The sequence below is a fragment of the Zalophus californianus genome, chromosome 9 (assembly GCF_009762305.2).
Source record: "Zalophus californianus isolate mZalCal1 chromosome 9, mZalCal1.pri.v2, whole genome shotgun sequence".
Lineage (NCBI taxonomy): Eukaryota > Metazoa > Chordata > Mammalia > Carnivora > Otariidae > Zalophus > Zalophus californianus.
This window is the reverse complement of record NC_045603.1, coordinates 6,023,276-6,039,753: the sequence shown is the minus strand read 5'-3', so window position 1 is coordinate 6,039,753 and position 16,478 is coordinate 6,023,276. Positions and strand designations below refer to the sequence as shown.

Below are 16,478 nucleotides of genomic sequence, written 5' to 3'. Positions count from 1 at the left end.
GGTGGCTCAGTTGGTGAGGCGACTGCCTTCGGCTCAGGTCATGATCCCGGAGTCCCGGGATCGAGTCCCGCATCGGGCTCCCTGCTCGGCGGGGAGCCTGCTTCTCCCTCCGACCCTCTTCCCTCTCGTGCTCTCTATCTCCCATTCTCTCTCTCTCAAATAAATAAATAAAATCTTAAAAAAAAAAAAAAAAAAAAAGAGTGGCACTCCTTCACCGGGCTGGTGAGAAAACCATTCTCATGACCACCTCCCCTGTTCAGATGAGAACACTAGACCCCTAGGAGCTCTAGATCCTTCTCTCCAGAGCGTGTTTTCTCAGCTCACTATTATCCAGCAACTTCAACCCTTGCCTAGCATTTAGTCCTTTTTCTCGACTGAAAGCTTCACAGGGGACCATGTCTGCTTTTGCTCACCCTGGGATGCCCAGGGACCAGCCGGACACCTGGCACGCGAATGAATGAAACACAGCCCGCAATCACACTGCTGGTCAGACCCACGCCTTTCTGAGCACCTTCTCCTCCTAAATCAATGCTGCTCAGACTGAAAGAAGGAATTCTTCAGGAGGAAAGAGACAAGTTCATCCAGGAGGCAACACCTTCTTGCAACAAAGACATGACATAAATTTAAGAATAAAGAGCAGGCATGGGAGAGGGAGGGAGCTAGAAGGTGCTGGCTCCTCGGTGGCCCATCCCCTCTGGTACTGGACAGGCTCCCAGAGCGCATGACCATGAAGGGGGCAGTGCAGGCTGGGACTGGCCCGGACTGGCTGCCCCAGGCTGTTATCGCTTGCGGGGCCAGAGCCTAAATTGGGGCAAACGTGGGCTGTTACAGTGCCAGAACCAGCACCTGGAAGCGCTGAGAAGGAGATGGGCCCCAGGTCGCGACAGCTCTGTGTCCCCTCCTGCCCAGGGCTGGCACACAGGAACCACTGTCTCCCCAAATCGAGCCTGAGTTCTAAAGACTGGAAGAAGCTGCCTGCGAATGGCCACCCCTAGGGCGGGCACTGCACTTGCCTGCTTCAGAGCATTTCCCTAATGGATCCCTCACTTGCCTGGGAGGGATCACTGGTCCCAGTTTACAGGCGAGGAGCCCCAGCGAGGCAGGAGTGGCTGTGCTGAGGCTGCGTGGCTGGTGGAGATGGAGAACAGCTGAAAACCTAGAACTCCCAGCCCCAGCCTGGCCAGATTCACGTGCCTTGGGCCAGGGTTTGCACTGGTGCCTAGGACGTGGGGCCACTCAGGAGGGCTGAGTCCCAGGCCCTTGTTTCTCGGCCAGGAGCCTAGACTGACCCTGGCTGACCTTGCTCATGCATCCAGGCCCCTCTAATCAGAAGCAGCCTTCGTGCGATTCTCTCTGCTCAGGGGGAGGCTCCGAGAAGCAGGCATTAGGAGGAGTCAGGTGACACGAGGAGTCTGATTTGCCAAACAGCTCTGGACCCATGGGCCATCCCAGAGGCAACAGGGATCAGAGGACACTTAGGCGCAAAAGAAGCTGGGTCCCTGCACCCCGGACACCCTCTGATTTTGAGCTCTAACCATCATGACTGTAGTTGATACACAGTCATGATGGGCAGTTGTCACAACCGGCGGAGGCTCAGGAGGGACGCCACGTGCCCAGTCACCCGGGCTGTCTTTACCCGCAGGCGTTAAGGGCAGCCGGCAGAGGTACCGTGCACTTGGCCTGTCCTCTTCGGACTTTCCGCACAGCCTTTGGGGACCCTGGAAATGCTGCCACTTGTCCCTCAGGAGGGGTCCAAGATGCTGTCTGCTGCTTTTCTCACTGACTCATTGCCCAGATTTAAAAATTGGGAGATTCATGGGGCACCTGGGTGGTTCAGGTCATGATCTCAGGGTCCCGGGATGGAGCCCCACATCGAGCTCCCTGCTCAGCGGGGAGCCGGCTTCTCCCTCTGCCTGCCGCTCCCCTTGCTTGTGCTCTCTCTCTCCCTCAAATGAATCTTTAGAAAAAATTTTAAAAAATAATAAAAATTGGGAGATTCACACAAAAATCCTAGTAAGAGAAGGGACTTCTTTAACCAATGTGCTGGTTAGTGCTGGTTAACAAAGATTAGGGTTGAGGCCCCCAGATCTGTGTTCTGGCTAAATCTCAATTGCTGGCTTCAGGATCTGGCTAGCCAGGGCCTTTGGGAAGGGTGAGGCATGCGGCCTCAAGGCTCCACCACACAAGTAATTTGAGGTCCAGTATCTGAGATGCCCTGAAGGCCTCCACTCTGCCCTCCAGCACATTTCCCAGGGCTGCCTTCTGCATGAAATTCAAACTCCTGCCCACACCCTACCAGCCTCACGGGGTCTGGGCCCTGCCAGACTCCCTTCATCCTGGGCTCCTCTCCCCTTGGCTCGCGGTGCCCCACCACCCTACCCTTCATTTTGCTTTTCACCAAAGCCTGGTCCATTCCTACCTCAGGGCCTTTGCACACACACTGCCTGGCACACACCCACCCCCAACTCTCCCCATGGCTGGTCTTGTTGGTCATCTGGTTTCAGCTCACATGTGGCTTCTGCCTACTTCTGTCTTCCTCCAGCCTCCTTCTTTCCTCACCAGCCTCATCACATCACAGCTGAAGGCCCGGGCCGGAGTCCTGACTCCGCCAGTTCCCTAGGGTATGACCTCAGGCATGGCTCCTAACTTGACTGCTTTGGCTTCCTCACCTGTCACAGGGTCATCATATCCCCACCTCACCAGGTCGCTGCGAGGGCCTGGCTCAGAGTAAGCACGTGACCCCACAGCAGCCAGTGCTGCTGCCCCCCATTATCATGTCCCCCGGACCTACTCTTCTGGCTGATGCTGAGATTTGTTTTGTGGCATCTGTAGCCCAAATGAATGCCTCCAGGCCAAAGCAGGCCCCGGTTACAAACAGGCCACAGCTGTGGTCTCGCATCTTACATTGAGCCGGCTCCCCATTCTGTGCACCCTCCTTTCAACCAGGGGCCTCACGACTTCACCTGGAGCCCTGCTCGTGGGAAAGCTGTTCTTCAAAGGAACAGAGCACATACGAACTGGCTGGAAAAGAGGCTCAGGCCACCCTGGCCTTGGGGACTTTATGGCTTGCTCAGAGCAGTCACCCCGTAAAACCCCCTCCTTGATGAAAGCAGGACCCCCCCTCCCACCACCACCACTCACTCACTTCCCCATAAATCTGCTTCTTATAAAACTCCACTTGGGCGCCGGGTCCTCATTTTGGGCAGCTCGACCCCACAGCCCCACAGCCCCGCAGCTGGGAGGCCTCACGGGTGCAGCTGCGGTGAGTGTCCGGGGACCACAGAGCTTGGCCTTCGCATCCTTCTGGGAACACAGCAGCGTGGGGGCTATCAGGCCTGTCTTGTCTCTGAGGAAACTGCCTAAATAAGCACCAAGCACTGAAAGGCGTCCAGTAAAGCAGTTGTGCTTCTCTGCCTTGGGCTTTGTACTTTTAAATATTTTCCTCTTTTCTTTCTCAGGAATTGCTTTCCGGTAAAAAGCACACCCAGCGTCCCCAAGCCTCGCCTTGCAAACTCTGTAACTCTAGTGCATGCAGGAGCCCTCACGCCCGAGGTCCCGTCCCATCCTCCCAAGACCCTGGTGGGTCAGTGCCACATCTCCACTTTGCGCGTGAGGAAGCTGAGGGGTTCAGGGCGGTAGGGGCTTCCCCGGCAGGGAGCTGCAGAGCTGGAGTCATACCCACCAGGCCTCTGAGCCCAGGGTTTTGTCCCCACCTTTCAGTGTGAGCCACTCCCTGGTCTCCTGCTGGTGCCACAGTCACAAGCCGGGCCCCTCCCGCACCTCCTCCTTGGGGGCTGGGCTCAGGCTGGGGCCATGTGGCTCTCCTGGCCTCCTTCCCCATCTACTCTTTTTTTTTTTTTTTCCTTATTAAACTTTTGTTTTAATGGGTCTCAAAATTCTGTGACAAATTTCTGGCCAAGTTGTTTCCATTAGAAAGTATTGATTTATAAAAAACGGATAATTTAAAACCACCACTCTCATGAGCGCACACACTGGCCGGGCCCCAGGAGCGCTGGCTCTCGCCCGTGTCCACAGCCCACTTGGCTGCAGCACAGAGCCTGCCTCGAGATTCCAGACCTTGCCATTATCTTAAGCAAGATACGCCTCTAAGCCTTCGCAAATGCTGTTCCCTCTACCTAGAAGCCCCTCTCCTCTAGGCATGGGGTCCTGCCTTCTGGCCCACTGTCCTACCTCGCGGTCCTGCTGCCCTGGGCCTAAACTCTGACCACCCCTCCCCTGAAACCAGGGCCCTTCACCTGCTGGGCTTGGCTAGAGGCCAGGTTCTGTCCCAGCCTGGGGCTGTGCCAGGCTACTCCAGCACGCCGGCTGGCCTGCCATCCCACCCAGCATCCAGGGGGCAGCAGGCTCCCGACCACAAGGACCCTCGGCTGGCTGGTGACCCAGTTAACGTGCAGAGACCGAGAAATTGGCACTCGGCCTGGTCAGACCTCCAGCTCACCTTGGGAAGGGGGACCACGGAGGATGGGGCCCCACTCTTCCTGGCCACAGCCGGCCTTCAGCCCAGAAAGGAAAACAGCTTCTCTGGTCACATCTGCCCATTTGCGGCCCCACCTCGCCTCCACATAAAAACACCAGGAGCACCGACAGCCCTGGTGTAGTGGGCGGTGGGCGGGAGCTGGGAGGAGTTCTGTGCAGAACCAACACCAGAAGCACAAAACAGCCATTCAGGCCACCACCCAAATTCCCTGCCTGGACCCTGAGGCCCCTGGAATCAAGACGTGGAGAAGGGAGTTTGCAGGGGCCGCCTGTTTCTGGGGGCGTGGGGTGGGAGGCGTGCCTGGTCAGCACGGGCAGTACTCACCGTTGGAGCGGTGGATGCAGGTATGCTGGTTGTCGCTGAGGAAAAAGCCACCGTGGCACTGACACTCGTAGCTGCCCATGGCATTGACGCAGATCTGCTGGCAGCCGCCATTGTTGTCCTGACACTCGTCCACATCTGCAAGAAGGGAGAAGGCGACAGGAGAAATCACACCTGGTGCTGCAAGTGGGGTGTGATCCGCTGGGAGGGCATGGATGGGATCAGTTTCCTCAGGCTGCACAGAAGGCACTGCACAGAGTGGTACTACAGTGATACTCCACAGAAGTACTCCTTGGTAGTACTCCATGGTGACGCTGCATAGAGTGATACTAGTGATACTCCACAGAAGTACTCCATGTGGTACTGCACAGGGCCACACTGTGGTGATACTCCACAGAAGTACTCCATGTGGTACTGCACAGGGCCGCACTGCGGTGATACTCCACAGAAGTACTCCATGTGGTACTGCACAGTGGTACTGCACAGGGCCGCACTGCGGTGATACTCCACAGAAGTACTCCATGTGGTACTGCACAGTGGTACTGCACAGGGCCGCACTGCGGTGATACTCCACAGAAGTACTCCATGTGGTACTGCACAGGGCCGCACTGCGGTGATACTCCACAGAAGTACTCCATGTGGTACTGCACAGGGCCGCACTGTGGTGATACTCCACAGAAGTACTCCATGTGGTACTGCACAGGGCCGCACTGCAGTGATACTCCACAGAAGTACTCCATGTGGTACTGCACAGAATGATACTACAGCAGTACTCAGATGTACTACATGTGGTACTCCATGGTAACGCTGCACAGAGTGAACTATGGATACTCCATAGATGTACCCCATGTGGTACTCCACAGAGCTACATCATACAGTGACACTCCACAGAGGTACTCCATGATGGTACTGCATAGTGGTACTGCACAGGGCTTTACTACAGTGATATTCCACAGATATACTCCATGTGGTACTCCATAGTACTACACGATAGTGACACTCCACAGAGGTACTCCTTGGCAGTACCCTATGGTATGGCATAGAATGATACTAGTTATACTCCACAGATGTGCTCCATGTGGTACTTTAAAGATTTTATTTATTTTGACAGAGAGAGAGAGACAGCGAGAGAGGGAACACAAGCAAGGTGAGTGGGAGAGGGAGAAGCAGACTTCCCGCCGAGCAGGGAGCCCGATGCGGGGCTCGATCCCAGGACCCTGGGATCATGACCTGAGCCGAAGGCAGACGCTTAACCAACTGAGCCGCCCAGGCGCCCCTCCATGTGGTGCTTTAGAGAGCTATCCTATGGTGATACTCCACAGATGTACTCCATGTGGTACTCCATGGTGACACTGCGCAGAGCAATACTATGGTGATACTTCGCAGACCTACTGAATGTGGTACTGCATGGTGGCACCATAAAGGGCCATACTACCATGATACTCCATGTTATACTCCACAGCAGTACTGCACAGAACTACGCAACAGTGATACTCCACAGAGGTACTCCTTGGTAGTACTCCATGGTGGTATTGCACAGAGTGATACTACAGTGATACTCCACAAAGGTACTCCATGTGGTACTCCACAGTAACACCACACAGAGCTGTACTATGGTGATATTCCATAGTGGTAACTCCACGGTGGTACTCTACGGTAGTGCTCCCTGGACATACTCTACATGGTACTCCACAACAGTACCCCACAGAATTACTCCGTAGAGGTAGACAGTTACAACGGTTGTAATGCTAGCTGCCCCTCAGATCCGGTGCGACCCGCACCACTCTAGGTGTCTGACCTGTACCAACTCCTTTAATCCCCACAGCAACCCTGTAAATCAGATCCAGGTATTAGCCCATTTTAGAGATGAGGAAACTGAGGTCCAGAGGGCCAAAGTCACCTGTCTGAGGTCCCACCTGGTAGTGTGATTCCCAAATTGTGATCTCACGGATACTGCTGGATTTTCCCTCTCTAGGAAGATTGTGCGAGCTGCACTGTCTCCCCCCAATACACAGAGCCTCGCCAACCAAACTCTAATGTCCCCTCTTTCTTCAATCACACCTCAGATTTATAACCAGTAACACAAGACTTGGCAGCCCTGGAGAGGCTAGAGGACAGGGCGGCCTGCCTTCTGCCTTGCAAACTGATTTCAAAAGTCTAGAGAATGGAGAAGTTTTTAAAAGGCCCTAACCTCCGGCTGCCAAGACAGCTGCAGAAGGTCGCTAAGTGGTCTTCCCACTCTCTGGGAGAGACAGACCTCAGGGCCGACACTCAGTTTTGACCAGAGGCTGCTGGCACAAAGGGTGCTATTGGCTGAAAAGAGGCTTTATGGAGTTCTGGTCTTGAACAGAACAGCATGTTTCAATTACCGAAGTCATAACCCCCTACGCTGTCAGTTTGTTTAATGAAAGAAGGGCTTCTTAAACCTTAATGTGCCATGTCTGTATTGTCACTTTGATAGGCAAAAACATGAAACCAAAAGGCAAGGTGAGCTACTGGCTGCTTCTAGCCAATCCGCTGACCCACAACACACACACAGACACACACAGACACACACACACACACACACACACACTTTGGCACTAAGCTTTTTATGCTGTTCTTTTTAACGCAGCCATCTTTCAGTACTGGAACCTAAAGGATGTGAAAATGTCAAGAACCAGGTGGACTGACCTGCACTGAACCAGGAGAGGACTCAGCTCTGGAACGACGTCAGCTGGGTCCTACTGAGGCTTAGGGACAAAGGCCCACTTCACCACCCAAGAGACCACATAGCTGCTTCTGAGGCCAGCGCCGAGGCAGGCCATTATCTCCAGCAAGCTCAAATGTCAGCTGTGTGGCGGCCGGGAGGGGGACAGAGATCTGAACTCTAAAAGCCACCAACCGTTACAGTTAAAATGGGAAAGGTGGCTCTTGCTGAGAAGAGACAGAGTGGGGTCCCAGGGGAGCTGGGAAGGCCAGAGAGGGATTATTTTGAAGACCTTTCTCCACTCAACAGAGTCTTACTTAGTGGTGGCTCCCTCAGGGCCCAGGGCTAATGTCACCCTTGCTGGGGGCATCTCCCCTCCCCTCTGCAGTGTCTGCTTCCGGGCATCCCTCCCCTGCCTGCACTAGACCATGAACGGGCTCTAAGCCAGGCGCCAAGTCTTGTTCATCCTACCAATAACAACGTGGAGTTAACGTCCCTCGAGTGTTCATTATGTGTCAGGCATGGGGCCTCCCAAATAGCAACTCACTCCACCCTTGTAGCAGCCCTGAGTGACAGGCTGTGGGACGCCTCCATTGTATAGAGGAGGACACCAAGGCACAGACGACTGAAGTCACTTGAGCCAAGTCACACAGCTGCTCGGAGCGAAGGCAGGACTTAAACCTGCTGTCCGCCTCCTGAGCTCATGCCTTTGCCCACCACGAAGCTGGCCGTGCCAGCAAGCACACTCAGGCTAATGCTACAAAGAACCAGCTCCTCCTAACGTGAGCTTGAGCTGGGTGTCACCTTGAACGTGTCTGTGAAGCCCCGACGCAAATGCAGAGCCAGAGCCAGCCTGCCACGAGTCCCGCACGGAGTGCCCCGGCACACCTGGGGTTGGTCCCGTCCCCCTCCCGGGAACGCCCCAGAGAGGCACTGGCGCTGATGCGCGTGTAATGATGACATCTGCTCTGGGACTCAGTCCAGACCCCCTTCAAATCATGTTCTTTGCTGCTCTTCCCGTGGTTCTCAGAGTCTTTGCTCCGTGCCTCGGCTTCCCCAGCTCTAGCAAAGGTACCATTGGTAAAAAAAAAAAAAACTGAAACAGATACAGGCCCTCGAGAATTCATGGTGTGAAAACGCTACTCGGACCCCACCATGAAGGAGCTTGCCGGTGCCACCCATCCGATCTGGCCCCTCTCCCCACTTCCCTGGGAGCCAGGAGCCAGAGGGCTGTAGACGCTGCACATTGACAGAACTTCAGTGAGCTGGCCGAGGGACAGCGTTGTTTACACTAGCCGGGAACAATGACTCTCAAACACTGATGAATAATTTGAAACAAACGCAAGGCCGTGTAAACATTTCTTTTCCCCACTCCCAAACGACAAAGCCCTGAGATTAAGCAGGAGGGAAGAGGGGGCTGCCCCCTCTGTACCCGTTTTCCACTGTGGTCCAAACACAGGCCTCCCTCAAGCTGGACAGGAAACCATAGTCTCAGAATCCCTTTGGGCAGCCTGTGGGCATTACCAACTTCTCTAGGGGCTGGATGAGGGGCCTGATGCCCACTTCATACCCCTCACACCCCGGGGCTCAGGCCCCCAGACGGCACTCACAGTGAAGGCTGGAGCGACCAGCTGGAGGAGCTGGGTCTGCGAGATGGCATCCCACGGGCCTAGGGCAGGATGGGTTGACCTGGAGCACAGCACTATGGGAACTACTTAACCCCCCGGCCCTCCTGAGGGTGGGCAGCCTGGCACACGTTGTTCCTTGGCCCGCGCAGGACTCACAAAACTCTGTGATGAGAGGCCCCGCACGGCAAAGAGGGAGCCTACACCTGGGAGTCGGACAACCCGAGTTCTGGCTCTGGCCCGTGGCAGGTGCTCAGGTCTTATCAGCAGAAGGAAGTGCAGACTGCGCCCTCCAGGAAGCCCTCCTGGAGCGCTGGAGGCACACACAGCCCTTGTCCTTCTCTCCCATGGAACTGCTCCATGCACGGACAGGCCCCGGTGTGGGAGTCCCACGGCCCCACGCCCCCACCAGGGCCGAGCATCAGGGTTGGCTGCGCAGGGCTGGCAGCCTGGACATAGAGGCCAGTCCTCGCTGCCAGCCGGGGCGCTCAGGGTCTGTCCTCACAGATCTGCGCCAGAGCTCCACCCTGGGGGCAGTATTCCTACCAGACAGATGCTCAGATGAGAAAATGGAGGCCTAGGGAGGAGAAGGGGTATGCCTAATGCTATAGAACAGGAAGAAGAGAGGTTCGATGCCTGATGAGCGTGGATCCAAGGCCTTGCCCTGCTCTTCTGTGATCTGGCTTCTCTCAGTGAGGACGCTTCAAGCCCAATCGTGGCAACGAGAAGTGGTTCCCTGGGTGTGTCTGCTTAACACACCACCCCTGACCTTACGGGCTTGTGTCTCCAACACTCCTCGTCTCTGAGGGCTTCCTGGTGCCCAGCAGAATTTGCTCACCCCCTACGCCCATACTTGCTCTGCCCTGGACCTCAGGCTTGGTCATCCTGTCTCTACTGTGGGTTGAGGAGAGATCCAAGTCTCCATAACACGCCTGCCCCCGGTGGATGGTCAGACTGCGTAGGTGCTAAGTGTCAGCAGGATAAACTGAATGGCACCTGTGTGCTTGGACATGCCAGTGATGGGGAGCTCACTACCTATAAAGGTCAGTCCCCTGGTGCAGAGAGCCGTCCTGGTTCCTTCTGGGCACAAAGAGGGGGCACGTTCAAGGCTCTCCACGGTGTGCCACTTCTCTAGCAGCTGCACCTACTTCTGCTGTTCTCTGAACATACCCTCTTGTTCACACTCGCCTTCATATGCACACATGCACCTCCTCCTGGGGTACCCAGGAGGGTACCCTCCTTGTCCAGACTGAAGTCCTTGCCTTCGAAATTCACCCAAAATGGTTTTGCTCATTCATTCCCTCTACAGACCCTGAGCACCTGCTATGTGCCACACTCCCCAAGAGCTGCCGGGGCGCCAAAGTGAACATCTCTCGTTAAGTCCCTGTTCACCAAGCTGCTGCTGGACTGGCCCTGAGCACAGAGAACAGTGGCGAGCTAGGCCGAGGAGGGCAGGGAGATTCATGATGTGAGGCTGGAGGACGGAGAGGTGTTGTGGAAGCAAAGTTTTGTGGAAGAGGCATGCCAGGGCACAGATGGGGAAGAGCTGGTGACCCTTTGGGCAGAAGAGGAGTTCTGGAAGCTTTGCGGCCTGCACACCCCCTGTTGAGGAGACCTCAAGGGCTCTCACAAACCCTGGCTCTGTGTGGGTCCTCCTGGCCCCTATTCCCATCAGTGCTGCTGGGAGAAGGGACAGTCCTTGGGGAAGAAGTCAGAGCATCATTAACCATGACGGCCTTGGGCAGAGGCTGAGCCAGTATGCAGGGAGGGCCCTGAGCAAGCCTGTTTCCAATCCGTGCTTCAGGCTCCCTGAGTGGGCTCCGGAAGGGATACGGGGACTGTTCTGTCTCTGAATCCCGCTGGCAGCTCGTGGTCCTTCATCTTCTTTTATGGCCACAGCTAAATGAACATTCCCGGAAGTCAGGGAGCTCCTGGGCACAGGGACTTAGCTGCAGAGCAGAGCCGAGGCCCTGTGGGTTTGGGGTAGGCTCTGGGCTCATAGTGGGAAACCCTCTTAATTGGCAACAGAAGAACTGATGGATGTATTGTGGAGGCCAGACCCAAAGCCCTGGTTCTGTGAGGGTCCTGTGTGGCCCTCTATCACGGGCCGCCTGGACCAGCCAGGTCATTCCCTGGAAGGCCCCGGCCTGCAGCTGCCTCCCTACCCTCCCCGCCCTCCCTGGGGGAACGTGCTCCCCTCTTGAACACACAAACGCATCTTTGTGCCATGACGACTGGTTGAGCCCCTGACTCTTTTGGGCTGGGGTGGGGGCGGCGGGCGGGGGTGCAGGGAGAGAAGGGGAGGGAAGGGGAATCTGAGCCGGCTGGTCATGGCCTCAGGGGGCCGCTGGCTGGTGGGGCTGTGGGACACCCTCAGAAACAGATCATCCCGATGCAGTCTGGGAGAAAAGACACATGGCCTCTGCTTAGAGAAGCCCCCTCCTGCCCCTCCCACACCCGAGCAGTCACCAAGTCCGTCTTTCGGCTTCCTTACGACCTTGCCCATTTGTTTGCCTCCACGACTGAGGCACCACCCTCCCTGGCTTGGGCCTCAATTCCCGCCCAAAGGCATAGTCCGCATGCTCCTCCTTGACCTCAGGGCCTCCAGCCACCCCTCCCAGTCCCGGTGGCCACGGTGACCACTCTAATCCAAAGAGGAATGGCACCCTGGCACCACAGACCAAGTCCAAACAGAGTCTCCGGGGTCAGGTGTCCCCACCTTACGCTGTAGTGCCTGACAGGAGGTCTGGATGCTGGGGTCAGCTGTGACTCTTGCCCATCTCTGCTGGGTGGGCCCATCACTCACGGGCACAGGCCACCCCCGCCCCCACCAGCCAGCCAGAGGGTTGTGTCTGGGATGGGCCCATGCCCTGTGACGGCCATGGTTGTTTTCCAGCGAGAAGGTTTCCAGAGCTGACACCAATAGGTTGTCAGTTAATCTGGTTCTGGAAGGCCTCTGCAGGCAGGACTGTGGTTTGCCCATGAGGTTTGCTTTTTGGCCCAAGGTGCTAGTGTTTATTTTTATTAATAGCTGGCTATTTGTCCTACTTTGGACCAAGAATCCAGGTTTGCAGTTATTTATAATAACTAAAAATTACTTCTGGATCCAGCTTTGCTTGCTTTGTGTTTCCCACGAACATTTCACGATTTGAAACAGAGACTCTGTGTTCTGCTTGGGCCCCGCCCATGTTTTCCTGGCTGCCAAGAGCCTACTATGTGTCAGACCCCGTGCCTGGCTCCGGCATCACAGACCCCACTGAGGGTCCAAGAACAGAGGTAGAGGCCCCAGCCCATCTTAGGAACCAAACTTGACCTCCAACCCTGACAGCTCCCTGCTGGTCCCTGAGGGCTGAGGCCCCAGCCCTCCCCTGGCCCCTTTCAGAAGGGAGGCTTAGGCAGAAAAGCCTCTTGGCTATCGAACGGCTCTTGCAAAATTGCATTTGATGAGTTAAGTGTAAATAAATGAGAACCAGATGGATTAGATTTCGGGTAAAATACACATGGGTCTTAGAGCTTTGGGGCCTGGGTTCTGCCAGATCCAGGACACTCCCTGAGCTGTCAGAGGTGCTGGCATAGGCAGGGGGGAGGTAAGACTGGGGTCTCCCGGGAGGACCTGTCTCTGCTTCCTGGGTCTGGGCATCAGCTGGGGTCTTCTCTGGGGTGCCTGACTCTCCAGCAGGTCAGCTAGATGCAGGAGACACGGGATCTCCCACCATGGCCCTGCTCTGACACCGAGCCCCTCGGGTTGGGCCTGCATCCAAGCTTAGGACAGGCAGATCAGGCTCATGAGTGGTGGGGTCAGCTTTCCAGACCTTCAAGCCCTCCGCTCACATCCAGACTGGAGGAGCCGGCCCACGACAGGACCCAGCTCCGCTGAAGCTGTTGGCCTTGAGGCTCTGGTCACCTCATCCTTCATCCGGGCCCCACCTTCAATCCTAGCTGCTGCCTGGTGGTCCTCCAGAGAGGGGGGAGCAGCACTGATTGTCCCTAAGGATCTGGAGACACCGCTGACCCCTCCTCCTGACGTCAGTCTCCTTGAGGTCTCCCTGTGACCGCTGCCCTCGGGTGCTATCCTTGCCTTACCAGCTGGGGTACGAGATTCAGTGAGTAACTTGCCGTGTGACCTTGGGCCAGTCGCTTAACCTTTTTGGACCTTGGTCTCCGTCTTTACAAAACAGGTGTAATAGGTACCTTAAGTTGTTTCGGGAATTAAAGAAAATAACGCGGTAAAGCACTCAGCACAGTGCCTAGCACACACAAAGACCACCAATAAATGTTACCAGCTGGTGAGCGAAGCCACTGCCAAGGGCTACAGAGAAGCACAGGTGTGAACTTGCTCTAGGGGACGGTAAGGTCCCTTCCAAACCGGAAGAGTGACAACAAGCCACATCCTAAGGGAGCCCTCGGCCTTGCCTCAGCCTTCTGGTCTCCAAGCAGAGCAGCTTCAGCTTCTGGAACTGCTCCCTCCCGACAGAGGTGCTGGCTGGCTCACCACCCTGTCACCCTTCTCTGGGGAACCCTCGCCTATCAGGTACTTAATGTGGGCCCAGAACTGGATACAGAGCCACGTGTGTGGCCTCCTCAGGGTATGGGACAAGCCCCACTCTCTGCACATGCTACCTCCTCATATGTCCGCTTATTCTTAAAGACTTCCTTTTTTTTTTTTTTTTTAAGGATTTACTTATTTATTTTACAGAAAGAGAGAGCGAGCGAGTGGTGGGGGTGGGGAGGGGCAGAGAATTTCAAGCAGACTCCCTGCTGAGCGCAGAGCCTGACGCAGGGCTCGATCTCACGGCCCTGAGATCATGACCTGAGCTGAAACCAAGAGTCAGACGCTTAACTGGCTGCACCATCCAGGCGCCTCTCCCCTTAATGAGATATGATTCACAGTACTTAAGATTCATCATCTTAACGGGTACACGCCAGTGGTTTTTAGTGCATTCACAAGGTGGTGCGAACACCACCACGATCTAATTCCAGAACGTTTCCATCACCCCAAAAAGAAACCCTGTGCTTACAATCAGTCAATCTCAATTCTCCCTTCCCTGCTGCTCCTGGCAACCACTTGCCTACTTTCTGTCTCTATGGACGGGCCTCTTCTGGACACTTTCTGTCAATGGAACCATACAGCATGTGTTCGTTGTGTCTGGCTTCTCCCACATACCAGGACGTTTTCAAGGTCCACCCATGCTGGAGCATGTGTCATTCATGTGGATGCCCGAACAATCTTCTGCTGTAGGGAGAGACCCATTCACCAGCTGATGGACACGCGCCTTGCTTCCACCCTTTAGCTGTTGTGATGCCGCTGTGAACCGCATGTTCAGGTTGTTGTGAGAACATGCTTAAATCCTCTCGGGCGTAGACCCAGCAGCAGCATCAGGTCACACGGTAGTTCCATGTGTTACTTTTGGAGGGAATGTCAAACTGTTTTCCACAGCGGCCGCCCCGGTTCCCGTTCCCATCAGCAAAACGTGAGGGCTCCAGAGTCTCCATGCCCTTGCCAACACTTGTTGTTTCCCATTTTTTTAAATTATAGCCATCCTGGGGGGTGTGAGGTGGTGCTGCATTACGGTTTTGATTTGCAGTTCCCTGACTAATGGTGTTGAGCATCCTTCCATGTGCTTGTTGTCCATCTGTGCGTCCTTTTCGGGGCACTGTCTGTCAAATCCCTGGCCCACTTTTACACTGGGTACCCGTCTGTCTGCTGTTGAGTTCTGAGAGTCCTTCAAACATCCCAGATATTAGACTCTTACCGGATACACGGTTGGCAAACACATTTGCATTCTGTGGGCAGTACCTCCTTTAAAACAGCTTTGGGAAGCACTGTGTCCTGGGAGCTGTGCACCTGCAGGCTCTGTTCCCGGGAGAGGCCGCCCTGTCCCATGGCTTTACCTGCCCTCTAGCTGCCAACACTGCCCAAACCTCTGGGCCTGCCTGCTCTGCCACCCTCGGGCTCGGACACCAATGGCTGACCCCTAGCCTGAACTTAGATGTCCAAAGGCATGACAAACCTAACCCGGCCCTTGCTGAGCTCCTAATTCGACCTCCCCTGAGAACAGAGCAGAACCAAGCAAAGCCTGGCCCTGCCCTCAGCCTTCCCATCTCAGCCAATGGCAGCACGGCTCACTGTCACTTCAGCCACGACACCTGGTAGTCAGCGGGGGTCCCTCCCTTCCCCACTCCCCACATCAAATCCCTTAGCAGGTGCAGTCCTGTCAGCTCTGCCCGCAAATACATCTCCTCGCCCCCGCCCTTCAGGTGCTGGGCCCAGCTCCGCTCCTCTCTGGCCTGGATTACGGCAGTGGCGTCCCCACGGGCCTCCCTCCTTTCGCCCTGGTCCCGCCACCCCACACAACCACCCCTGAGAGTGTCGGCCAGCTGTGCTTTCCCCCTGCCTGGAAGCCTCCAAAGGACTCCCTGCTGGCTTTGGATGAAACACCAACTACCTTCACTGGCTGACGAGGCCCAAGAGAACTGTCCACACCTCGTACTGGCCTCCTCCCTGCTCTGCTCGCCCAACTGCTGCATATGGCGTCCCTGCTGTCCCTTGACCCCAGCTGTCCTGTTCCCATCTGGAGCGGCTGCTCTGCCCAGAATGTTCTTCCTTGGTCTTGGCAGGGCTGGCTCCTCCTTACTCCAACCTCAGCGCCCACATCGCCTCCCTCAGTGGCGACTGAAAGCTGCGGAGTTGCTCCATCCCCTTGTCCTGCCACACGCCCGGCCCTTCCATCTCCTTGCTGTCTTCTCTGTTTGTTTCTCTGTCTCCCCAGAAAAATCCAGAGTCCTTGAGAAGGGGGACCATGGCTGTCTTGAGTGTTTCCATATCTCAGGGTCTGAAATAGTGCATGAGGCACATACGCCATGTTTGTGGGCTGAGTGACTGACAACTGCAAAATGTGGTTGGGGGTGGCAGCTCTGGCCCAAAGGCCCTGGCGCTAGGCCTGTCCCGTGAGGAATGCCCTGTGTGGCCCTGGAGGGGCTGCCCAGTGAGGCCTAGGTCCAGGATCCAGTCAAGGAAGGCAGCTCCAGGTGAATGAGGAGTGAGTGCTGGTCTGCGGGACGGTGGGGTGGAGGCCATGGGCCCGTCAGGAGGGCGAGGGAGGGCTGATCAGAGCAGAGCTGTGTTCGTTCATTCACCTGCTTCAGCCCTGCCTGGGAGTGAGCCCCATCGTGGGGGTGAGGTCAGCATGGAGGAGGAGTGGATGTTCCTCAAATCCTGGCAGCCCGTGAGCTTTGGTGCTCCACGAATGCGTGAAGCCACGCAGGACTCTTGGCAGGTCAGCCCAGCCTGAAGGGTCGTCCTGCTTTGTCAGTGCCTTCATAGGTATGAGGACAAAAGTCTTCA

The 16,478-nt window shown here is 55.9% G+C and overlaps 1 protein-coding gene across 2 annotated transcripts in view; it reads right to left on the bottom strand.

Annotated features, from left to right (window-relative positions):
• The window catches only part of SCUBE1 (signal peptide, CUB domain and EGF like domain containing 1), a 142,917-nt gene that overhangs the window by 85,081 nt on the left and 41,358 nt on the right, over positions 1 to 16,478 (bottom strand). For both annotated transcript variants that reach the window (XM_027594583.2, XM_027594584.2), the window contains exon 4: positions 4,823 to 4,957. In XM_027594583.2, the coding sequence (XP_027450384.1) occupies positions 4,823 to 4,957 (135 nt within the window). The remainder of the gene's footprint in view (positions 1 to 4,822; positions 4,958 to 16,478) is intronic.